This window comes from Equus caballus, chromosome 31 (genome assembly GCF_041296265.1).
Source record: "Equus caballus isolate H_3958 breed thoroughbred chromosome 31, TB-T2T, whole genome shotgun sequence".
Classification (NCBI taxonomy): Eukaryota; Metazoa; Chordata; class Mammalia; order Perissodactyla; family Equidae; genus Equus; species Equus caballus.
Genome location: NC_091714.1, coordinates 22,718,181 through 22,744,581, shown reverse-complemented (window position 1 = coordinate 22,744,581; position 26,401 = coordinate 22,718,181). Strand labels below are relative to the sequence as shown.

General features: G+C 41.1%; 1 protein-coding gene and 1 long non-coding RNA gene across 13 annotated transcripts in view; one reads left to right on the top strand and one right to left on the bottom strand.

The window, feature by feature from the left end:
- LOC111771372 (uncharacterized) overlaps nt 1-23,012 on the bottom strand; it is a 30,517-nt gene extending 7,505 nt beyond the window's left edge. Inside the window, exons 1-2 of the long non-coding RNA XR_002805181.2 lie at nt 22,834-23,012; nt 22,573-22,650 (exon numbers count right to left, since the gene is read on the bottom strand). This is a non-coding gene — a long non-coding RNA (uncharacterized lncRNA). The remainder of the gene's footprint in view (nt 1-22,572; nt 22,651-22,833) is intronic.
- AIG1 (androgen induced 1) overlaps nt 1-26,401 on the top strand; it is a 227,599-nt gene that overhangs the window by 70,084 nt on the left and 131,114 nt on the right. For 11 of the 12 annotated variants that reach the window (XM_023632855.2, XM_023632854.2, XM_023632853.2 and 8 more), the window contains one exon: nt 12,190-12,291. In XM_023632855.2, coding sequence (XP_023488623.2) covers nt 12,190-12,291 — 102 coding nt within the window. Of the gene's footprint in view, nt 1-12,189; nt 12,292-12,364; nt 15,077-26,401 lie in introns of those variants that run through there. The other variant, XM_023632856.2, reaches the window with a different exon arrangement.

Sequence of the window (26,401 nt, the reverse complement as noted above, 5' to 3'; positions counted from 1 at the left end):
ATCAGTAATTGGCTTACTGAACTTGAAGGTCAAAATTTGCACAAAAGAGAAAAAAAATTATGATTTCTCAGAAGATCTTATCTGTCTTCAGAATTTTCACCAGGGAAATTTGTTTATCTATGTTACTGTTGATGGATACTGGGCTTGTTTCCGATTTTTCGGCTGTTCTGGGCAAAACTACTCTAAACATTCTTGTACATGTCTCCTGCTCCACATATGCAAGAAATTCTCCAGGAAAAAGCCTCCTAAACATGTGCTGCAGTGAAATACAAGTGTACCAACACACGTTGATCACCTCAGCCCGTGAGAATCTGAGTACGGTGTCAGGTGCCGTATTCCCTAAGAGGGGACTGTTATTCCTTATTTGCTGAGAATTGTTATCACACATGATTGTCAAATTTTTTTAGATTCTTTTTCTGCACCTGCGGAGGTGATCATATTATTTTTCTCCTTTGTTCTGTTGATGTGTGAAATACATAATGACTTTCTAATATCAGACTAACCTTGCATCCTTGGGATAAAACTGACGTGGTCATGATGTAGTATGTTTCATAAACATTGATGAATTTATTTTAAGGTTCTGCTTAGGATTTTTGCGTGTGTTCGTGAATGATATTTGCATGAGATTTTCGTTTCTGTAACTGTTCTTTTCTGTTATGATATCACTGTTATCCTAGCCTTATGAAGTATGCTGGGGCACGTTCTCTTCTTTTCATCCTCTGGAAGATTGGTGAGAAAGAGTGGAGTTGTCCCTTTGAGTGTTTTATGGAAACCACTGCTGATGTCTGTCTGTCTTATTCTTCTTGGGAAGATTTCTAACTTCTGACTTGATTTCACAATTATAACATTATTTGGATTTTCTATTTCCTCTTGAGTCAGTTTTGATAAGTAGTGTTTTCTGAATTGAGAATTTTATTTCATCAGATTTTCAAATTAATAACAAACTTGTCCACAAATGTTTTTGATAATTTTGTTCTCATGATATCTGTAGCAATGTCCCTTTTCTCTCCTGGTAGGTATTTCCTGATATTCCTTAAATTGCTTATTTATGTTTTCTCTTTTTTTTTTCTTTACCAGCCTTGCCAGAATTTATCTTTGCTTCATTGATCCTATCTTGTATGTTTGTTTTCTATTTCACTAATTAGTTGGCTGTTCTTTTCTATTTCTGAAGATGTATAGCTCACTCATTAATTTTTACTCTTTCTTCTTTTCTGGTGTAAGTATAGAAGCCTATACGTTTCCTTCAATTGACACTTTATATCCCACAAGAATTGTATCTATCATTTTTATTATTGTTTATTTATAAATATTTTCTAGAGTCTGTCATGATTTTAGGTTCAATCCATAAGTTTTTTAAGTAAGTATCTTTTAGATTTCCAAACATATAAGAATTTTTAGCCTTCTATTATTGATTTGGAACTTAATTGGATTTTGATTAGAGACTACAATCAGTAGGATACCAATACTTTGAGATTTTTTTGAAGCTTGCTTTTTGGCCTAGATGGTGGTCAGTTTTCATAATCTCAACTTGTGCTTAAAAAGAACACGTGTTTCAGGTCACAACATCCTCCTGAATGCCCATGTCAGGCCACGAACCCACGTGATGGCTTTCCTAGGGCTCTGATGGCTCTCCATGGTCATGAAGTGTCAGCGTAATTTTTCTTTCTCTTTCTTCTCAATGCAGAGCTAAGGTTACAGCAGGCCCATTTCCTTACTGTCCTCTTGTGTGCTGAGGGTCATTCCTTATTCACCCTGACACTGAAGGGGTAACCCTCTGCATACTAGTTTTATGTGGAGGCCTCCAGGCTCCCGCCTTGGGCAATCTTTATCTCCTATCTCCTGAATCCCACAGAGCATCAAAAGCTAAGCTCATGGTCACTGAGGTTTGACAGGTGCCTCTGGAGGAAAGCTGGCCTCTGAGCTCGCTGCCCTCCTGGATTCTCACTCTCACTTTATTTTGACATCTACAGTTTCACTACTTTTTGTCACATGGTTGTTTATTTTAAAATATGTCTTATATTTCCTGGATATGTTGTGAAACACAGAATCAGGATTATATAGTATGATATTGTATATATTTAAGAAGGGGATATATATATAGAATATATATGTGAATATGCAGACGTATGTGTGGGTGTGTACATTTTTTTCTTGTGTATGTGAAGAGAAACTGAAAGGGTAAAAAAGAAACTAATAAATGGTAACCTATTTAATGTTTTATTAGCCTTTTATTTTTTTGGTTGTTTTCATTGAGAGAGTAATTCGGAGCATTTATTTCGCCATATAGATGATATTTAAGCTCTGATTCCCTTTCTACCGCAAGCCTTATCTAAAGAGTGGGCTCATCCTTGGCCCTTACTGAGTCTCTTTTGTGTCAGTGTCTCAGTAATAGAAGTTATCTTAACTTTAAGTCCCTTTTCAGGAAGTGATTGGGCCAGCTACGTCAGGGTTCAGCTCTACCATCGCGCCTCAGCTCTACCATCGCGCTGTTAAAGGACATAACTGTTTCCATTGTGTTTATTGGATCCAGCTACGTGACTGTGCGTTTTGCTGGAGTACCTGATTGCCCTTTTCATTCTGTCTATGCTGTTGGCTGTACTCTGTAGTTTTCCATCAGAGTCACAACTACTCCTGATTCATGCTCATCATATCAGTATTTCTTTGCCCCTATTTCTGTAGCTTGATGGATGACCGGAAAGTGAAAGAAACAAAAAGTTTCCTTCCTGAGGGCCTCATCTTCTCCACACCCTACCCTCTCACAATACACGCCACCTTACTAACCAGGCCCACCACCTCCAGGATGCTCTCTGGGCAGTGTAATAAACCTTCAAACATCGCTCTTTACAAAAGAAGACTGCCACCACTGGAAGGCAATCCCAGGCAATTGGGGTCCACTTGGTGGAAAAAAAGCAAAGATGAAAGCCATCTGTTCCATGTTTCAGTCAGTGGTGACGCAGGCCTGGCAGAGATGCCTGAGGCTCCAAGGAGAGCCAGGACCAGGGGAATATGGCATGATTGGTGCGGTTTCAGCCTGTAGGCACAGAAGTGACATGGGCATGACCCTTGACAAAGAGTCTGGGCACCCCGGGTCATAGGGACTTTGCCCTATAAGCTGGTACTCTGGGGAAGACTTGCACCCCAAAGATGATGTGAGAATAGATAGGAGCCTATTAATTAAGATTTGAGTAGAGATGAGGCATAGTTTCAAGGTACACGACAAGACCCAAGTATCAGTTAGGACCAGCAAATATTCTGCATCAATCCTCTTATCTATCCTGTGGATATAAACTTACCAGAGGGAAGATGTACCTGGTCGAATAATCCTTATTGAGACACTTGAAATAATGCACTTATTACCAGTGAAAGCAAACAGGATTCTCCTGACTTGTTCTACATTCCATGTTGTTTTCCTGTGACTTTGATGTCATGTTCCATCCATGATTTTTCTCCATTTATGACCATTTTCCTTTTCCTTTTGACTTTTCTAGAATGATTAACCAAACATATTTACTTGCCAAACATTCATCGATTTCCCGCTTTGTGCAGACCTTTCTAGAGAAACCAGAAATGAAATAGCTTTTGGCATTTGTGAGGTAGTGGAAAATATGTATATTGGTCTCTGCCCACCCCGGTTCCTGACACAGAGCTCCTAAAACCCCTGTAATTTCCTAAGTGATAAGAGCACTAGGAGCGTCTTTTGTTCTAATGAGGCAACTCTGGGACGGGCTCCTGGTGACTTCTGCATGGGAGCTGGTCGCCAGAAAGACCAAGCTATGATTAGTAGCTTGGAATTTTCAGTGCCGCCCCCTCTCCTCTTGAGAAGGAAGAAGGTCTGAAAATGGAGTTAATGATGGATCATGCCTACGTGATGAAGCCTCCATATAGTCTAGGATTTGGGGAGCTTCCAGGTTGGTGAACACAGGGAGATGCTGGGAGAGTAGCAGGCCCAGAGAGGGCATGGAAACTCTGCAACCCTTCCCACGTACCTTGCCCTACACATCTCCTCCATCCGGATGTCCGTCTGTGTCCTTTATCACATCCTTTTAGAATAAACGTTAAGTAAATGTTTCCCTGAGTTCTGTGAGCCACTCTAGCAAATTGATAGAACCCGTGGTGGGGGATCATTGGGACCTCCAGCCTATAACCAGTTGGTCAGAAGTACTGATGACAACCTGGACTTGAGATTGGCTTCTGAAGGCAGGAGGCAGTCTCGTAGGACTGAACCTTAACCTGTGGGATCTGACATTGTCTCCAGGTAGATAATGTCAGAATTGGGTTAAATTGTAGGACGGCCAACTAGTGTCAGAGAATTGGTTGGTGAGGGGGACTCCTAATGAGGGATGCAGCTGACAGTGCTAGCAACTGATATTCCCAGTATCTGGAAGATGATGGATGCATGGGCCCTGAAGAGGGGACCTGGGAGAGGCACCACAATATCCAGTACAGTTATTGGATATACGTATAAAACTTTTTGACCTTGCTTAATTACCACCCTTAGCTTTCATGAATACAAAGATAAAGGAGGAAGAATGATGATCTCAATGCAGAACCAAATTCAATGAGATGAAAACTTTTTCATTAGAAAAATCTTAGCACTTAGGAATAGAAAGCAATTTATTTAACCTGAGGAAGGGTGCTTTCTCTAGCCTGCCCTTCCACGGTGGGTATAACCCCTCTGTGGGCCAAGCGCCTCAGGTTCAGTACCCACTCCACCAGCTCGTACGTGCCAAGGCCTTCGCCATGCCTCCCCAGGGCCACAATTCTGACTGCTCTCATTCTGGGACTGGCATTTGCTTCCAGGGCAGCCCCGGTTTCTGTGTTTGCGACTGTGCTGGTTTTTTCCCTGTTCTTTTTTTTGTCTGTATGGGTGGTTGTTTTTTTTTGGCTCCCAGTGATTCCCTTTCTTTCTTGTGTGCTCAGCAGTACATTTGAGAGTGTATTTGTCGTATGTATTCAGCACCTGGTGTTTCGCAGCGGGAAGGTTTTCCAGCATGTCTAGTCCACCATACTGCAGAAAGCCAACCCCAGCTGTCTTCACCAAGGCGGTTTCTCCTTTCACTGCTTATAATATGCCTTTCCATTTTATGTGGCTTTATATTTTACTTATTTTTCAGTCTGTCCATTCACCTTTATCTTCTTCTCTTCTTTAAGGCTCGGTTTTTCTTCTTTGACCTCTTTTCCTTAATGGAGAATTATTTGATCATAAATTATACTTTTCTTGGCATAATTTTCCTAGTTTGTGTTGTTCCATTGCCTTCTTTTGGGAGGGATCATATTCTGCTTTATCTCTCTCTCTTTTTTTCCTGTGGTATCTGTGAATACATTCCATGCTATTTCTTTTCTCAGCTTACTCATCCTTAAATTGGTCTGTTCCTCCTGAGCCAGCTATTTGTGAAAGGGTAGAACTGGAAACAGGTTAGGGAACTGAGCGAGGGCAGCTGGAATCTCCGTCTGTTTTCCATCACCGTCCCCTGGAGAATGGCTTCTTTCTGGGCTACACTCATTTCTCTTTCCTTGACTCCTGGTCCCAAGCCTTTTGTGTGGTCACAGGGAGCTGGGTGTTTGTCAGGTGAGCGTGAGCTGTGCATTCAAGCTGGTTACCACGGATCCTTGTTTACTTAACAGACCCACATCCTGCTTGTTGCAGAGACGACATGCTGGCTCATTTCTACTTGACATCATCACCTCTGACTCCTGAAGCCAACCAGGGATCCGAACATTTCCCCAGAGCTCCCATGCATCTCAGACCTCCTGCTCCCAGCAGGGGTCATCCAGGGTCCCTTCGTGAGTGTCGTCTGTTGTGATCTCTCTGTTCTGCTCACTCAACCGGGGAGCCCTCGGGTCTTGTTTCTTACACCAGAGTCTTCCCCTGTCCTGGTTCAGTTGTCTTAATACTTGGCAGCCTTTTGAAAAGAGTGATGTTTGGATTATGGGTGTTTCCTACTTTCTTTGGTTTCATTTCTGTTTCTCATTGTCCTTATTCTTGGTTGATTTCAGGAAAGAGAGCCTTTAGTCTTCCATCTTGATCTACAAGTCCAGAGGAGGATTAATTTAGGACGATAGAAAACTTAAGTGGTGAAGGAGGGGCTGATAGAAGATCTGAGAAGGGATAGGCTAGAAGAATAACCTTGGAAAGAAGGATTATCTTCCTCACGACAGGAAGACAAAAAAGTTACAGAGAACATAAAAGAGAGATTTTAGGTCAATAGAAAGAAAACTGAAGTCGTAAAAGGGTACTTGCTCCTATGGGAGATGTGGGGTCTGCCACATATAAGGAGCAGCAATACACCTTTGTTCATTTATTCAGCAACTTTTTATCATAAATATGTTATATGCCGGCAATGGGGGAACGGCAATGAAGACAGACAAGCTCCTGATCTCTGAGACTTCACTTTCTCACTGAATAGCCAGACAATGAATAATTGAACAACAACAAAAAGAGCCTCTTTTCCCTCAAGGTCTATGACACAAAATAATGGCGCAGCGGAGTCATTGGCAAGGCTTCCATGAAGAGGTGCTGTTTAAGCTAGACCTGAAGAAACAGAGAATCCAGCCACGTGAGAAAGGGCAAGAACATTCCTGGCATGGAAAGTAGAAAATGCTACAGTCCTGAGGCAGAAAATCGCTTAATGAGTTTTAGGAGCAATCAAATTGTCAGTTGGAGCTTAGGGAGTAAGAGGGAATACAGTACAAGCCGAGGTTGCAGGCACAAAATCCTATGGGCACCTAGAGAAGCTGGGTTTTTATTCTCACATTATTTACTCAGCCAGTAGAGATAATTAAGGACCTAAATGTAGATAAATGTGGATAATTTATAAATTCCACCAGAAAGATGAGAATTGAAAGCCATGAAGAAAGGCATAACATCAACACGTACTTTAGAAACTCTCTAAGTGGAAATTCTGGTTTTAAGGTAATTTGAGCAGAATGCATAGTATAAAAAATATAATGTTACCCATAGCTCATAATTCAAGTAGAGGAGTCCAGTGTCACACTTCTAGGAATGAGTACTAGAAACTAATTGTCCTCTGAAACAAAAGATACTACAACGTTTCAGAAGCCCCGTGCTTCACTGTGCATTTCTGAATTTGAGGGTATGGCTGAGGGAAGGCAGCCAGAAGGCGAGCTTTTAGGGACTCAGGAGCTCCTAGATTTGGAAAGTGGGAAGACAAGGGCCTTGTCAAAATGAGACTTCCACTCTTTGCATGGAGGCCATCAGACAAAGCCAGAACACATCCAGAACACATAGCTTCTTCTCAGGCTCCATGTGCTTGGAAAGAGAAATTACACGGGAAACATGTCTAAACATTACCTCTCAGCAACAATATGACCATGGAAAGAATTGATGGGAAAGCAAATCATGAAAAGGAATCTGGAAGCAAAGGAATAGAGCTCAGAACAGAACTTAAATGATTTCAGTCAGTATTTGGTAAAGTCTGGGTACATTATAATAGATTCGTTTTAAAAGGGGAAGCAATTTTGTAGGAATCATGTTATGTTGAAACTAAAGACTTTCAAGATGTATTCATTAATTTCCTCCTTCCCTCCCTTTCTCCTTCCTTTCCTCCTTCAATAGTGGGTGTTTGAGATAATGCCAAACGGCCTTTATAGGCAACTCTATAGATAAGTGACTTTTATCTTTAGCCTCCTTCATGGCAGACTTCTCTGTGACGTCCTTTGCGTTCTAATCCATTTTTACTAAATTCCAAAGATTTTCTCATTAATCAGTAGAGCGTCTTCTTAGAAGTGGACTAAAGCTGATTAGCTTCAGCTTCTACTGGACTCCATGAGAGACTCCTTACAAAAAGAGACAAAGTGTGAATCTGGTTTTCTTTTGCATTCATTTCTAATAGTTCTGGGGGTTCAGATGAGGCCCCCATGGCTAGCTGTAACACAAGAATTCTTTCTGGGAGGCTGGAAGGACTGGGAAGTGACTGTGTTCCTCCCATTCTCAGTTCAAGTACAGTATTCGGTCCTGGCAGCTGAGAAGCAGCAGGTGTGTGCTGAGGAATAGCTGGCCATTGGTGCTGGCCAGAGAAGGAGCGTCTTCACAACAGCGGAACGTTTCAGTACCACTTCGCCTGTCCAAGAGAACCTATTTTTGTTTCATATCCGTGCCCTGGTCGTAGAGTTCAAACTTATTTTGGGTTTGCTGATGATCATACTATCAAGAGGATACCAGCGCAGGAAGCCAAAAAGCTACCATCTGTGTGGTGTTTATATCTCAAGAATTATTTAGGAGACTAATTACTCAGCTGTGCCTCTTGACCTTCTAGTGTTACGCTAAGAAACTTGGTGACTGACACTTTCTTGAAAGGCACTTCACTTTTCATAACCCGTGTAATCCCCCCAATATATGGTAGGGGTCAAAGGATTGACCAAATTGCACTAGTAAGGATGATCCCACAATGCTTTCCATGTGGTAGGGACACCATGAATGGTCACTCCTAGTGAATAGAAAGTAGCTCTCAACAGTGGTGTGCTGGTAAACAATTAACAAAGGCTCACCAGGGAAAAACCACCTGATTTGTCGTATTTGCCAATTTCTATAGTGGAATATTAAGAACAACTTATAAATTCAAAAACTTAGATGAAATGGAGAAATCCTGAAAAAGGCGAAAGTGACTAAAACTAACTCAAGAAAAGAATGGAAAGCTGGAAAATTCTATGTCTATTAAAGAAATTGAATCCACAGTTAAATCTTCTCAAAAGGAAACTTACAAGTCCAGATGGCTCCACCGGAGAAGTATATCAAATAGGTAAGGAGGAAATAAGGCCAATCTTGCACAAAGTCCTCCAGAAAATAAAGGAGGGAGCACTTTCCAATTTACATTTTGAGGCCAGCATTATCCTATTACCAAAATTAGAAAAAGACGTTATGAGAATAGAAAACTAACTACAGATTGATATACTTTATGCATAAAAATGGAAAAATATCCTTAATAAAATGTCAGCAAGTTGAATCCAGCAAAATATAAAAATGATGATACACGATGACCAGGAATTAGGTTGGTTTAACATTCACAATCAATCGATATAATTCATCATATGAACGAAATAAAGGAGAAAAACTGTATGATCACCCCCAGATATGTAGCAAAGTCATCTGAAAAATTTCAGCACTCATTCATTACTTTCCTAAGTTAAGAATAGGAGAGATTTTCCTCAACTTGATAAAAGGCATCTAAGAAAAACTGCAACTAATCTCAAACTTAAATGTTGAAAGGTTGAACCCTTTCCCTGAGATAGGGCAGAGGGCAGGGCTGCTCACCCTAAGTCGCTTCTGGTGAGCACTGCGCCAGGGCCGCAGGTGGTGCAGCAAGAAGAGAAAAAGAAGCAAAAAGCATACAAACTGTAAAGAAGAAACACTGTCTTTATTTGTAGATCATGTACATGTAAAAATCTACAGTAATTTTTTGCATAACTACTCAAACTACTAAGTGAATTTAGCAAAGATACAGGATACTATGCCAATATACAAAAATCAGTTGTATTTTTGTATATTGGCAACAAAGAGCTTAAAAGAACTTAGTACTATCCACAGTAGCACAAAAAACACGAAATGCTGAGTGACAGGTTTAACAAAATATGTGCAAGATCTGTACACTGGAAACTGCAAGCATTGAGAAGTTTGAGAAGATGTCAACAAATGGAGACATAAGTTTTGTTCCCGATTAGAAGACTCAATGTTAAGATGCTGTTTCTCCCCAGATTGAATATATTGATTCAGTAGAGTCATAATCAGAATTCTAGGAGGATATTTTTGTAGGAATTAACAAGCTGAGATCCTAAAATTTAAATGGAAATGCAAAATACTTAAAATAGCCAAAACAATTTGGGAAAAGAAGAAGAGTGGAAGCGTATTGTCAGCAGAATTCTCAGATGGCCCCAAGATTCTGCCCCCTGCTCCACAGCCCTGTGTAATCCCTTCCCCTTGAGGAAAGAAGGTACCTGTGAATATGAGGAGGTATTGCTCTCATGATTAGGGTACATTATAGGGGAAAGGTACGGAGATTTCCACCTATGGCTCCATCCAGGATTGAAAGACTTCATGCCTGTGTGTAGACACCCAGACCAAATGTAAAACTTTGATCCCCACCCTACAGAAACAGATGCCTCTTAACCATCTCTCAGGTCAAGGGACACACACATTTATTGTGCAGTCAGCTCTCCTTGGTCAGTCCCAGGAAGGAGGCCCACACAGGCCCTGAGGCGCACTTGGGTCTATTTGGGCAGGGAATTCCAGGTCTCGGTTTCCCAGGATGTGGTTTAGGAGTGGGGCTGACCGTGGGTAGACAAACCACTTGGCCCTGGGATCTCCTCCCTCCATGGGGAGGAGGAGACTCCACCTGGCTGCAGGAGGATCTTCCACAGCGGGACACCTCAAACTTTCGTGTGCAAATGAATGCCCTCAGGGTCTTGTTAAAAGGCAAGATCAGAACATATCAGGCTGGACGACATTCAGCACATCTAACAAGATCTCTGGTAACATGGGTGCTGTTGATCCATGGAACCCACTCTGAGTAGCAAGGCTGTAAAGCATGGGGCCCAGGTCTGAGGGCAGGTCACACTGATACTCAGTACCTTTGATGTCTCAGTGGAATGAATAAATCAAAATTGTGGATAATTCAAAACTTACTCATTGTTCCTAGAAAATTCTTAATGATAGTTAATGTTAAACTAGTAATAGTTTTTTGTCTCTTTTATCTTGTGCATTTATCAACTGAGTTTGAAAATAGTTGACCCCAAGGCAGGGTAAACAACTGGGAACCCCAACCTGGTATTAAACAATGTGTGTAATCTACAATAAATATTCATCACATCCTAGGTTTTAAGGATGAATTTCTTTTTAGGCCAAGATTACCCATGTCATGGCTGACACACTTGGAAAAGAACTTTGGAAACCTTTTGACTACTAGTCTTAACCTATAACCACCAGGAGGTTTATAAAAAGTGGCATTAAAATATTTGTTACTGGGGCCGGCCCGGTGGCACAGTGGTTAAGTTTGCACGTTTGCCAGTTCAGATTCCGGGTGCAGACATGGCACCACTTGTCAAGCCATGCTGTGGCAGGCGTCCCACATATAAAGTAGAGGAAGATGGGCACGGATGTTAGCTCAGGGCCAGTCTTCCTCAGCAAAAAGAGGAGGATTGGCAGCAGATGTTAGCTCAGGGCTAATCTTCCTCAAAAAAAAAAATTCTTATTAATAAAATGTGGGGGCATGGATGACTTATAAGAAATGAGATAAAAATTGTTTCTGTTTATTACTCATGCTACATTTTACCCTTGTCCTATTTATTATTTTGAGCTGTAACTGTAAAGAAACTTTGATCCCTCTCTCTGGGATGGTGCCCTTTTCCATGCTACACTTATTGACTATTTACAAAAGCATTGACTTTTTCTTTTAAATCCTATAGTGAAGGTTAAGACCTTGGGTCATTCATTCCTTTATTTTATCTGAGCTGCTTCTCTCATCATTAGTTTGAAGAAAGATAAGATAATAAATTCAGTACTCTGCTCTCTTTTTGATAATTATGCTGCTGATGGGTCAAAATAAGGCTCTGGAACCCAGATGAACTTATAAGTTATTCCAAGAGAATTAGGAATCTTCCTTTACCCTCATGCACTCTGCTTCTCAGTGCAGCTAAAGCCCATGTAAATTAATACATTTGCTGGAAAAGTGACTTCGGGACATTTTATAGCGGTGATTTCAATGCTGTTAGTGGTGAAATAGAAACTTGAGAATGTGGAGATTAATTTAAACCACATGATGGGTTCAAGGAAAATACAGTACAGCTTCTTGAATGTGTGCTAACTCTGTACAGTGCAGAATGGGATCCAGAAAACCACTAGTGAACTTTTAAACCCTTTTGAGAGAAATCAAACCAACACAATTAGCCCTGGAAGGGAGCTGTTCCAGATGACAGACAGATCATTTCTCTCTCCCTCACAAACAAATGCCTTTGCCTGAGAGAACACAATTGGGAGATCAAGGAAGAGGAAGGACCCCAACCTTTACCCCAGTGGAATGAAGTTAGCACTATCTTTCCAGAAATTAGCTGGTTTACTGAATTGTGCTTCATTCTAGATTGCAATTCTTTGGGGTTCTTTGAACAATAGGTGACCAACAAATTTTCTGTTGTGAATAGTTGGTGAATTCAAAATAAGGAATTTCTTTTGTCTTCCAGTTCGTCGTAGCGGTGTTCTGGATCATTTATGCCTACGACAGAGAGATGATTTACCCGAAGTTGCTTGATAATTTTATCCCGGGGTGGCTGAATCATGGAATGGTGAGTGGACTAAAAGAAATGATTTCATTTTATTTTAAAAAAAAATCTGTTAAAGAGCTATTTTCCAATTTAGGCTCTCCATAGACTCTACCTAAATAGCTGTGAAATCTTGGAAGATTGCAATGAGAGATTACAATTCAAGAAGAATACTGAATGGAAATAAAAAATGTTTTCCCATGAAATTGAGTCACTATTAAAACTATGTAGTAGATGAATCCACAGTTTAGAAGAGGTATCGGTGTTAGATACACTGCAACTAGCTTATTCCAGGATGAATTTAATTTCTGTGCCATTTAAAGGCTTGTCCCCTCTTGGAGCCTAAGTATTGATTCCCACCTGCACACCTATCGACACCCTGCTCTTCCTCCACCTCACATCAATGAGACTATGTTGACAGTAACCATTGCGCTTGGAGACTTGCCCCCAGAGGAGCAACAAAGCTCTTATTTTCCCTGGGAGACCTGCCGCAAGCATGGGAGGTGTCTTCAGTGGTGGCTCTCTGCCTTGTCAGGTTCTGCCCGTCCCAGGGTATTTGTCTGCAGCTGCTGGGTCCTTGTCTTCTTCTCCGTGTAATTCTCTCTGATGCTTTAGCCGTGGTGTTAACCTCACAAGTTTCAAATCAGATACTTTGGTTGGTTTCCACATCACTTGAAAAGATTTGAGGATATGTTTTCTGCAGAGAAATGGTGTCGTCTTCCCTTTCTGCTTCTGGAACTGAGCACTGTTTTGTTGTTAACTAAGAAGCCTGTATTTTTGGGTTACAGCAATTTTTAGAATATGTCACTGGGTGCTCCTGCTGAAAAGGGCAACCTATCACAGAAATTATAGGGGAACGAAAAGCTAGAAGTCATGAGTCTTAGGTCCAGAATAAGAGTTTCCCTTCTGCCCCCAAGTTTGGTATATTTCAAGAAAAGTGGTGTGTACTAACGAACAAACATTCCTGTCCTGAGGGCTTTCATCAATGCTTTCTTAAGCCAACGCGTCAGAAGTGCCACATCTCAGAGAACTGGAATTTTCTTCGAGGCCAGTTAGACCCGCGCTGTTGGAGGATTAACATGGCACCTCTGGTCTACTTCCAAACAAATAGCGGGGTCTTGTCAGTTCAGTTTAACCGTCCAAGAGCCTGACAGGGTCCTTCTGCCCCTCTCCAGCTTGTCACTTTTCTTGAACGTGGGAGACCCTTTCTTGAGCCCATGTCTTTGCAATCCTCTGACCCCAAAGCACTTCCCGTTCTTGACTGGGAAACTCCTCCTCATCCTGCTAGTTTACGTAACATCTTCTCTAAGGAGCTTTCCTCACCCCACAAGCCAAGTGAGCGCTTCCATTATTTGTGCTTCCACAGCACTTTCATATCTCTATTGTACATGTCAACGTCCCCCACAAAAGTGTCATGCAAAACAGCAGCCTTCAACTCCCAAGCACTCTGCCTGGCCACAGGACATTTGGTAGGATCAATCCATATTTATTAGATTGATGAATGAATTCCATATAGCCAGTTTTCATAATTCTTTGCCAGTCGATACTAATAGCTACTGTTTTTCAAAAAACTTACTGTGTGCCAGGCCTTCTATAGTGGTTATATCATTTAATTTTCACAATGGTACTATGAACGAGAAGTTATTATCCCTTTTACAGGTAAAGAAACTGAAGCTCAGAAAGCTTCTTACAACAGAGGGGTGTTAGCTGAGAATAAATGATTGTATCACGTGCTATAGAAGTACCATCCTTGACTCTTTGGCCTTGTTATCTATATTCCAAAACTGCACAATATTACCTTTGGGCTAGAGAATAAATCACAGTCTTTGCAGATCCTGGCAGTATTTAATGTTTCGAGCGGATGGTTTATTAAGCATGTATGCAGCCATTAGGACTTCAACTTGACTCCCATAATTTTCCCTTGATTTACTTTGATGGGTTCAAATTCTCACTCTTGGAGACAAACACTACTTAGAAATGCAAGGAGGGTTTCAGAGACACAAGCATTTAGGAAAAGGAAAAGAAATTAATAGTGTGTTAAATCCTCTCAGATAATATGAGCTCAATAGATTCTTTCACAATGAATTTGGTTTCCTAATAGAGATGAACGATCATTTCTTTGCTTTTCTTCATGCTCCAGCTTATGGTTCCAGAATCACTAACAAAGAAATTGTATATGGTAGCTGAGAAATATTTTGCAATATTAAACAATTTATATTACCCTAAATTTGCATATATGTAACTTTAAATAGAATATTCATAAATGCCTTGTCAATTAAAACATGGATGTTAAATGCTGTAATCGTGAATAATTTTTATAAAAATGTGTAATGAGTTATGAAATATCAAAAAATTAAACAAGCATTTTCAGCTTTTTAAAAATTTTATTTAAAAGTTTAATAATAATTATAATTTGTATTTGCTTTTAACTTTAACAGATTACTTTGAATATTTAATTTTAACAATAATTCCTTAGGGGCCGGCCCCACGGCCGACTGGTTAAGTTCTTGTGCTCCGCTTCAGTGGCCCAGGGTTTCAGCAGTTCAGGTCCTGGGTGTGGACATGGCACTGCTCGTCAGGTCATGTTTAGACAGCATCCCATATAACACAGCCAGAGGCACTCACAACTAAAATATACAACTATGTACTGGCGGGCTTTGGGGAGAAGAAAAAAAAAAGATTGGCAACAGATGTTAGCGTAGGTGCCAATCTTTAAAAATAATAATAATAATAATAATTCCTTAAAAATTGTTTATATTTATTTTAATGTTCATATTTTGATGAAAACATTAAAGATGTCTATACTTTGTATATACATATTTTTATTGAGATCATAATAGTCTATAGCATTGTGAAATTTCAGTTGTACATTATTGTCAGTCACCATATAAATGTGCCCCTTCACCCCTTGTGTCCACCCCCCCGACTGTCTTCCCTCTGGTAACCACTAATCTGTTCTCTTTATCCATGTGTTTGTTTATCTTCCACATATGACTGAAATATTATGGTGTTTATCTTTCTCTGTCTGGCTTTTTTCACTTAACATAATACCCTCAAGGTCCATCCATGTTGTTGCAAGTGAGACAATTTTGTCTTTTTTTATGCCTGAGTAGTATTCCATTGTGTGTGTGTATATATATATATATATATATATATACACCACATCTCCTTTATCCATTCATCAGTTGATGGGCACTTGGGTTGCTTCCATGTCTTGGCTATCATGAATAATGCTGTCTACCTCTTTTATCTCACCAAGAATGTAGCAATCTTAGAATTTCTTTGCAGAAGAGAAGAGGAAACAGGTTAATAGATGAGTTACGACAAATACGCCTTGCTGAGTAACCACTAGGTTATCTCCAGGCTCCATGCAAATAGCACCCAGAAAAAATGTAATGCATTTCAATTAAAAATATAAACATACAAAATGTAGCACATTTAAATAGAATCAATTCAGTATCCAAAATCAAAAACTGTTCCATCCTTGCAGCCATATTGATCTTTGTATTCCCAGCAACTCAACAGCACCTGTCACCCATTAGGCATTCACTAAGTGTTGATGATAAAAAGGATGTTTGTGCATTTGCTTTTGAAACTTGGAAGACTGTCACATTTACATTTATATCTTTCTACCACCTTTCTATCCTCAGTCCACTGATAATCAGACAAAAGAAAAACAAGTGATATCAGCAAATGAATCAGAGTTTCCACAATATAATGAGAAAGGTCTTAGAGAGTTGTGCTGGGTTCTGCATGACTGCAACATGTGGGGGCTGAGCTTTGATTTAATTCAATCTAGCAAACATTTATTGAAAACCTATGACACACAAAGCACCCTGCTGGGCACTGTTGGGTTACAGGATGAGAAAAACAGATGCAATTCGAAAGGATGGAAATGGCTTGTTTGAAGTGGAGGAGGGTAGGTAGGAATTCCACAAGCCAACAGAGGAGCTCCCAGTGGGCTGTGTTCGCTCTGACAAGGAGAAGCGCTATTGTTATTCTGGCCTGTTTCTTGGTTGCAAAAATAGATCCCTGAACCTTTCTGTTCTGCCAATTATAATTTTAAAGCATTGTCAGAGGAGTAAATATGCATTAAAAGCGATAAATAAATAAATATTTAAACTAGAAAGATTGCAGACTCTCAGTGATGCTATAACAGGAGAAACCAACAATGAGACAGTGTCTCTGCTTATTGAAGATCTAATTAATGTTTATAAAGTGCTTTGAGAATGCCAAGCACTGCAGAATGTTAGGATATTATTATTATCACCACAGATCTTTAAGCAGACATGACCTAGATATTCTTATAATCACAGCAGGAGTTGTTCATTCCCCATATAATTTATGAGGAGAGAAGAAAATATAAACCCCACCTCTCTTCATGCTTGATTTGTCAGTTATTCTTGTTACCTGTAACTGATCCTCACGAGACCCTTAATTTAGGCAACTATTTATTCTGTTCAATATTATTTTGACATTTGGTAATTACTAAAGTTTTTGTACATCTGTCTTTCCCAGAAGAGAAGGCATTAAATACTGCTTGGATGATCACTGGTTTTGCAGGAACTCAGATTTGATGTTATTCTTTTAGTAAATAACACAACTTTTGGAAAGTTTCCAGTTCTGGGATACACAAATTATGCATTTCATGACCCCTGGAGTCTGTGCCTGATATTAGGTATTTCATAAAATAAGCTGTTGGTTGAAAGAAGACTATCTTCTTTTTCGTAGGAAGGAACTGACCTTTCTCAATTTTCTCAGTGCATCCTAAAGTAACTAGAAGATATCTGGAGAAGTAAGCCTGGAACAGGGCTCAGAAATTTCTTGGGAACCTTCTTGTAAGATTCCCAATGGACCTTCCAAAGAAAACAAATAAGACCCCAAAGACCCAGGGTCAAGAAAGAGAGCTACTTCCACAGTGAGGAAGATACTTTCAGAGTTACTGCATCCTATTCTCATGTGTGAGCTTTGTTCGCATCCAATTGTACTGATCATAGCTCTTCCATTGTGAATTTTCATCTGTGATCATTGGTTCTGCAATGTCCAATTCTCCTGTTACATTTTGCGGCTCTAAATTTCGACATGAAGATTTGATTCTTCTGTCTCTAAATCAGTAATCAACATTAAGGTATTTCATTTTAGCTGTTGCCAATTTTATTTTTTGTTTATTATTTCAACAGAAAGATAGTAAATTGGAGAAAGTGTATTTTTTTAAGTGACGTGTGAGAAACTGAACAATTTTGTGAGGGAGAGAGACTGAGAGGGTTTTCCACTTCCGCATATAAGGAGCTTGGAAGATGCAACTCCATCCTAACAAGGAAAAAACTGAACAGACTGAAAAATCAACACCTCCTCTTGGATCCCTAAGAAAAGGGAGGACAAGGGCCATCTGCTGCCCCCGAGACTGGAGAGACCGAGGGGCAAACACAGAGAATAACAACGTAACGGGAGCAGAGACTCATGACTAGAAACCACTGCAGGAACCTGTACCAAGATAGGGAAACCTGAACTGTAGTGGACAATTGCTGGAAGCTCAGTGCAGACAAGTCTGAGAGTGGAAAAGTCCAGGGTGACCCAGTCATGGGGGGGCGGGGTTCCCACCGTGTTATGGGGTTTATCCACAGGAGCTCAACCAGATTCCCACAGTAAATATTGGAGAAGAATCCCCTCGTGCTTCCAGCAGGGGGAGGAAAACAGGAACCATTCTGAAATACAGCAGGGCACTCAGTTCTTAACAAGACCTGCCCTCTGGGGCAACTAGTTAGCCACAGCCTAACCTGCTAGGGTATCATCAGAGCCTAACGGACTAGGGAGAAGGCGGGTGGGGAGGTGCGGTGAGGGACATACCCAACTCCAGCTGGCTCCAGTCTTCCTATGCAACCTAAGGAAGAAACACTGGGAAACACTTGTGAAGGTCACACTCCAGAGGCATAGGCTCATTAAAAGACTGAGTCCTAATCATAGGATTATAGAATGCTCCCCACCACACCCTGCACCACGTGACTAAAGGCCCTTTACAGCAGTTCCTTTTACCCTGTACATCTTGTCCAGCTAGCACGAAAAAAAGTTCAAGGCATACCAAAAGGCAACAAACACAGTTTGGAGAGACCGAGAAAGCCTCAGAACCAGACAGACATGGAAGAGATGTTGGAATTATCAGACTGGGAATTTAAAACAACTACGATTACTATGCGAAGGGCTCTAATGGATAAAGTAAGCAGCATGTAATAACAGATGGGCAATGTAAGCAGAGAGATGGAAAGCCTAAGAAAGAACTAAAAAGAAATGTGATAGACAAAAATGGTGACAGAAATGAAGAATGCCTTTGGTGGGCTTATTGGTAGACTGGACATGGCTGAGGAAAGAATCTCTGAGCTGGAGGATATAACAATAAAATCCTCAAAAACTGAAAAGCGAAGAGAGCAAAGACTGAAAAAATAGAACAGAATATCCACACAGTGTGGGATAACTACTAAAGGTGTAACACACACATAATGGGATTACCAGAAGGAGAAGAGAGAGAGAAAGGAACAGAAAAATATGACTGAGAATTCCCCCAACTTAATTTCAGACACCAAACCACAGATCTAGGAAGCTCAAAGAATACCCAGCAGGATAAATGGCAAAACAACTCCGCTGAGGTGTATCATTTTCAAACTACAGAAAATTAAAGATAAAGCTGGAGATAAAGAGAGAGAGATAAAAAGATAGAGAGAGCTAGAGAGGGAAAGGAGAGATAGAAAGGCTAGGATGGGGAAGGAGGAAGACGGAGAGTAAAGAAAAGGAAAGACAGCAACGTCATGGGTGAGAAGAGAGATGGCCGCAGAAAAGAGGGAGGTGGAATAAGGAGATGGGAAAGAAGAAGACTGGGGGAGAGTCTTAAAATGTCCTAGGATAAAGAGCACAATGGCAAAGTCAAACCATACAGTTTTTTTTAGTACCATATCTCCTCCATAGCTCTTTACAGTTTGGGGATTAATTTTTCTCTACAGTGCCTGGCATAGTGCTTGGCATATCATAGGCAGTCAATAACCATTTGATGAATCAATAGATGTTCGTAGATTGAGCTTGTCTCCTTACTGCTCCTTGAACACGCCAAGCACCCTGCTTGTCTTGGAATTCTCTCCAGAGATCCGCTTGGCTCATTTGTTTACCTGCTTCAAGGTTTTGCTCAATCTCACCTTCTCAGTAAGTCCTACCCTGAGTAACCTCTTTGGTACTGCACCTACCCCCATGTCCCCAGAGTCCCTTACCCTGCTCTTCATCCCCATCATGGCACTTACTGTCCTTGAAATACTATATAGTTTTACTTATATGTTGTATTCATGGCTTATTGTTCATCTCCCTCTGCTACACTGTAATTTCCATAGGGGCAAAGATCTTTGTTTCAGTTACTGATTTATCCCAAGCACCTAGAACAGTGCCTCTGCAAAATGGAAGTCAATGAAAATTTGTTGCATGAATGAATCAACTTTATCAATATTCTGTGTCCATGTTTTCTCTTGTCCTCTTTTTTCCCGTTCTCTTCTTGTTTCCCCTCCAAAAAAGTTGACAGAGAATGCAACCCTAACTTGTATTTGTCTTCACTCTTCCATCTCAGCTGCAGTGCAGCCAAATCCTGTATACGTGTCCTGCTGCTCCTACCCCGGAGGGTCTTAGTGGTTGGTAGGTATTGCTCTTACTGCCTGAGAAGGCCTGAATTGATGTGCAAAGAACACACTGTGGGTCCCTGGAACATCTAAGAGCAACAGGCCAGGTATATAATAGCCTGGATCAAATTTATTGAAAAGCTCTTCCATGTACTGATTGTTTCATCTGGGCATGAGTTATTTTTTCTCTAGGTTAGTAGTCCGACAATGACTTTTTGAAGCAATTTCCTGCCATCACAAATTCCTTTGTAGAACTAATTTTCCATGCAAGAGTATAATTCAAGGCTAATATTATTTGGCTTACACTCTGCCCTTTTTCGTGATACATTTAATAGCTGAGCAGGTCCAAGAGTAGTGTGAGTTCATCAAAAGGTCTATAAGTTGTCCTCAGATATTTTGGGGTCCGCAAACCCAAAGTGTGGTTTACTCAAGTTCCTTTACCCCTAATCCTTAAATCCATAGATATTTCCAAGTAAACTTCATTCATGTGTTTCCCATCCATTTGCCATTAGCCCTTCATCTTTAGGGGAGGGAGAGAGGCAGGCAGGAAGGCATTGTCCTAGGAACTGGCTTGCTTCTTCACTACCACAGACAGATCATTCATTAGCCACAGACCCAACTCCTTGGCAGAAGTCCATCCCTATATCCTTTCCAGTTCCCTTTTAACTGAAACTTCAACCTCAGCAAGCATCAGTGATAACTGCCAAAGAAAGTGAAGTGGAAAAAAGCTGCATTTTCTATCACAGAGGCACAGAATTCCAGAATCTTAGACTTGGGAAGTGATTCTACAGATCATCTGGTCCATACACCATGTGATACTTAAATCACCTGAACAATCTCCTGGGAGTTCCCTTTCAGTCTCTGCTTGAGCATCTTCAGGGGTGGAGCTTCCACAGTGGACCAAGACCATAGGGTCTTCAGCTTAAGCGATGGAATCTTCCCCTCTTTTCTCTAGTCCGAATCTTCCCAGTCCCTTCATCCATTCTGCAGGATTCAAAGACCAGTCCTCTTTGTTCTCTTCATGTTCTCTGCCAAGAGGATCTCACTTTCCCCCAGAGACCTCAGTCTCTGCCATACACGGGTCATTCCTAAGCCTGTACTTCCGGGTCCAACTTCCCGTGGGGCATCCTGAACATACTGAAACAAACTCATTACCTTAACCCCTCCTCCAAATCGTGTTAGTCATCTCGTGTTGCCACTTCATCCGGTAGAAGGCTGCGTCTAAAAGCTCCTCTCTCTCCCACACCCTCCACAGTTAGTTGACAAGTCCCATCAGATGTACTTATCAGATGTAGCTCCCAAGTCTGCCCCAGCCTCCTCATCTCCACCATCGCTGCTTCAGGCTTCGTCATCTCTCAACTGAACTGAGGCAACAGGCTCATCCCTCACCTGTCTGCCTCCTCAGACCTTTCTCCACATTGCTTCTTCAGTTACCTTTCCAGAAGAGCCAAAGTTCTGATGGCCTTGCTGCACTGATTCCTCAGACACAACCTATGACTGAAGCAACCGAGGCTCCTAGGCATCTGAGTGGGTCCCTTCGCACTGCACTCATAACGCTTTGTTCCTACCCCTATGGTTTCTCTTAGCACCTTGTTTCCTTACTATTTATTTACTTGTTTATTCTTCCAATGGGCTGTGAGGCCATAAAAGGCAGAAAATTTTTCATCTTTTCCTCCAAAACCTAGCCATAGTCTCCAGTGCTTAGTGCACACTCAGTAAATGTTATTGAGGAAATGGTATATGGGACCCTTCACCATCATGCTCCGTCTCCTCACACCAGGCTTCAGCTTGTCCAGATTCGTTTTTACAGTCTCATATGATTTCACAAGTGCACAGCAAAGTGATTTAGCCATCATCTTTGCTCATTAGTGTTGTCCAAGCTTCCATTAACTTTTTTGGCAGTTTCATTACACTCTACACTAAAATCCCCATATCATTCTTACCTGACCAGTGTGTGCTTAAGCTAAGATTTAAAGCTGTTGTTTATTTTTGTTTTTTATACTCAAAACCTAGGACCCTTACATGTGTTCCAGTAAATTCCATCTTGTTAAACTCAGTGTGAGTAGAGGATGGGCTCTGGGGAAGGCACAGTACCAGGAATTTGAGGATCACTAAATGGATATTGGGGGTTAGTAAAATGCCGTACTCTTTGTTTCAAATTGAGGCGCCTAAGTGTGTGCCATTGAGTTGAAGCTGCTTTGGAAGCCACACTCTGGGTAGAGTCAGTAACAAAATAATTGATTTTTTAGAGCAGTAAATTTTAACCACGTAGTAACCATGCTCGGAGAAGATGGTTGATTCCTGATGTCAAGACAGGTATTCAGGTAAAGATGATATATGTGGTGGCAGAAGTAAGAGCAGGCAGCAGAAACTGCTACTGAAAGTGATTTCCATGTCCTGGGATGGAGATACAGGAATGTGTACAGTGGAAAAAGAATTCTGTAATGAGGAAGAAGGTTAGGGGCAGGAACTGGCAACAAGTGGACAGAGGCATGGGGACAAAATTCACCTATTAAGGACAGGTGTTGATTTTTCCCAGGTTGGCTGGGCTGTAGATATTCTAGAGTTCCTGAGAGGTCATTGTGTTGGTCATGCTTAGATAAAGTGGGAAAAGAAAGTTTTCTGAGAGTACAGAATCATTGTCCCAAATCCTTACCTTGGCTCCAGGTCACGGAGGTAGCAAGAATGGGTTGATGGTCTCCCCCATCCTCATCCTGTCTGCATGCTTCTTTATCTAAGTCATGTAGAAAAATGGTTAGCTAAAGAGAAGCAAGGAGAAAACTGTGGCAACCCACTATAAAATGTTCAACCCAATTTTTTTTCTGTCCACTTGATTCTGAATCTAAGCCGCCAAATTTGTCCTGAAACCACTTAGTTCTTTAGGAATATTGGCTAACTTCCCTGAGCCCATTTATACCTCTTCTCTAGGTGAGGCTTCTCCAGGATGTCTCCAGTATCCTTCTGCTAACCTGTGGCTGGCAGAACTCCAGCCAGAGCTGCCAAGACCTTTCCAAACTGCCCTCCAGGAGATTCCAGGACTGAGTGTCACCCAACACTCATTCCCTGTCAAAGCTCTGCTTATCCTCCACGTCCACTGAGCTCTCCCCCTTACATCATAGAACAGACCACCCCTCCTTTATGAGCCTCTTTACCCAATATGTACCTCTTCTATAGCATCCATTGTGCTGTATTCGCAGCATCTTGTTACATTTCCCTGGAATTGAATGTTCTTTGGGGAAAGGCTTGTGCTCTTAGCCTCCTCTGCATGTTCCCATCATCTGGCTCACTGCCTGGCCCATAGTAGATCTCAGAAATGTTCTTTGAAAGAATGAATGAATAAATGATTGAGTAAATGAAATTCTATCATATTTGCTCACTCTCTCAGTGAGGTAACACTTTCTGGAAAGGAAACAAGATTATTTTTTCTAAGTGAACTTAGGCTAGTACCTATGATCACCACTTAATTTTCGGCATTTCATACCCTCATCCTTCAGTGACCCATTGTAGAACCTTATAGCATCCTTGTCCAGCTCACTGGTTTATTATTTTCAGGACCAGTCTTCCCCTTTTGAATAGCAGAACTACATCTGCTGGCCTCCAAGTGTCCAACATAAAAACTTGTCCAAGCTCACATGGCTGGTGAGTGGCCTCACCAGGAGTAGAATGCTGAGCTGACCAACTGCACGGCACTTACTGTACCCAGGGCCTCTCTGCATGGAGCTTTGTTAACATCCAGTTGAAGAGATGCCTTTAAACGTGAATTGTCATTATATTTCATAAACATATTTCATCAGGACACTGATAAACATTTCTGGCATTTTTTTTAAAGATTGGCACCTGAGCTAACATCTGTTGCCAATCCTTTTTTTTTTTCTTCTTCTTCTCCCCAAAGCCCCCCAGTACACAGTTGTATGGTCTAGTTGTGGGTCCTTCTGGTTGTGCAGGCATTTTAGAGTATTTTCTTTTTCGTTTAAGCAAGGATCATATTTTCCTGTTGTTTTACTATCCATATCCAGAGAATGAGCTTCATTCAATGATCTAATTAAGATAGGTTTTTTTTTTTTTTAAAGATTTTTATTTTTTTCCTTTTTCTCCCCAAAGCCCCCCGGTACATAGTTGTGTATTCTTCGTTGTGGGTTCTTCTAGTTGTGGTATGTGGGACGCTGCCTCAGCATGGTCTGATGAGCAGTGCCATGTCCGCGCCCAGGATTCGAACTAACGAAACACTGGGCCGCCTGCAGCGGAGCGCGCGGACTTAACCACTCGGCCACGGGGCCAGCCCCCTAATTAAGATAGGTTTTAACTGAGGTGCGAGGATTAGCCCTAGTTGGTGGAACTGTTCCCCCTCAATGCAGCCGCTTTCATCCTTATCAAATACATTAACTTGAGTGACCTACCCTGCTGCCATCACTACACACACAAGAGAACGTCATTTTGCTCCATTCATTTTTTCACATCAGGTTACCAAAAAGCCACTCGGTTTCCGTGTGCCACACTTCTGATAGATGCAGACTTGTGAGCCACCTGGAAAAGGGGACTCAACCAAATGACCTCTGGAGTTTTCTGTGGTTTTATTAATCTGGAAAACAGTTTAGTATAAGTTATTTAAGAGGTTAGTCAGAGTAGAATTCTCTGTTCAACAGTCTTTTAAATTTCTCTACCAAGTTCCACTAGTTGGGAACTTAAGAGTTTCTTGTGGGAATTCTTATGAGGTTGGCCATAGAAATACACAGCACAGTGCCTGCCACATAGAAGGCCTAAGCAATGTAAATCCTCTAAAATAGGATAGAATAAGATAAGACAAAAAATTGCTCTACAGCCAGTGATTTTTTTCTCGTCATATAGTGAGTAACAACTTAGCATCAAACTCTGTCTAAGGCTTCAAGGAAAAATGCCCTGGTGGAAATCTTGCCTTTTTAGCAACACTGAATTCATATATACTCCTAACATAAAAAATTAATGAACTTTCTTAACAGCTTATATAAAATATACGATATTTATCCTTGGACATAGCATTCAAATCTCCCATATTTATTTTTAAGCATTTCCCCTCAGTGACACCTATGGAAAGGAACTTTGCTTAAACTCGGAATTTGACGGCTAATATTCACACATATGGCAAATATGAACTAATCAGACCACAGATACTTTGCTGCATTCCATGGTGTCTCATTTGTTTGTTTAATTTGCAGCTATAGCAACTAGATTCCACCCCTTCAGGCTTTTACACAGACCTGTAGTCTGATCAGCTTGGCTGAAGCTTGGCACTCGGCACCGTGCTCAATTGAAGACATATGCACAGGCTCACTCACCGCATTTTTAACCTGTTTTTCACACTGGGTAGGTATGTCATATTTGCATAAAAATAGGAAAAGCAACCTTCTGCAAAGATCGTAAGCAATTAAAAGATGCTGTGACCTTCTTTCCCGTAACATTTCAAATCTTAAAGTTTTCTTGGCATGCTTTTCAAAAGCTCATCTGACTTTGAAGCGGGCTGCCTCTCCACGGAGAGCTCACTCCAGCGATGACTAATGGATTGACCTGGTGCCATGCTAGTGCTGCTGCACACACGCTGCTCTGCACAAGATGAGCATTTGGAAATGACCTTGAATGAGAGTTCTGCCAAGTTAATGAAATATGGGCCTTCAAGCAGTGCCATTTCACAAGCAATTTCCAGAAGGGTATTTGCAGCATTGTCAAAACTTGGCCCCTGAACTTGGTATTGGTTTACCATGAGTGTTTAACATACATAAGGAATGATGATGCTCTCTCTTGATTTTATTAGTTGCACTTTGTAACAGGTTGGAAAAATTAGGTAATGGTGAAAATTGGCATCTCCCTGTTGTTTCTCTTAGGTGTTTTTTTCAAACATTTGCTGAAGGAAGGGCAGATGCTCAAAGGGTCCAATTGTAAATGGGGAGATGAGAGTTTAAAATGAAGGGTAAGCTGCAAGTGGGGGTGAAGATACAGTTAATGGATAAAGAAAAGATGGTCAGAAGAAGTACCTCTCTGTGCTTGTAAACTGCCCAGTTGATATGATTCCAACTCACCAGGAGGGGAACATTTCTTTACCTCCATATGCACACCCATATAGTAATCTGTTGTAGTTGTTTAAAGATATTCATCGATATTGACATCAGTTGCCGCAATATGGTTTTCCGTTTTACTGAGTGATGTATTTATGTTGGTGCACAATGTCTCCTTTTGATTGCATTTCTCATGCTGGTGAAGTTGGCTGACATTTCAGGATCTGGATAAGGAAGCTGTGCTTTAACCTTATTTGGAAGCAAGTGATCTGGCTCCTGCCTTGGCATAACTTTGGAAGGTCCCCCTCAGCTTCCCTTCCTGTGACCTCGCTTCCATAACCACGGGGAGGCTGAGACAGGCCAAGGTCAGGGCAGCCAAGATGGGAAGTTGGGAGAACAACGGGGAGCAAGTCATGTTCTCTTAATTCATTCTTAATTAATTTCCTTAAGCCAGCTGAA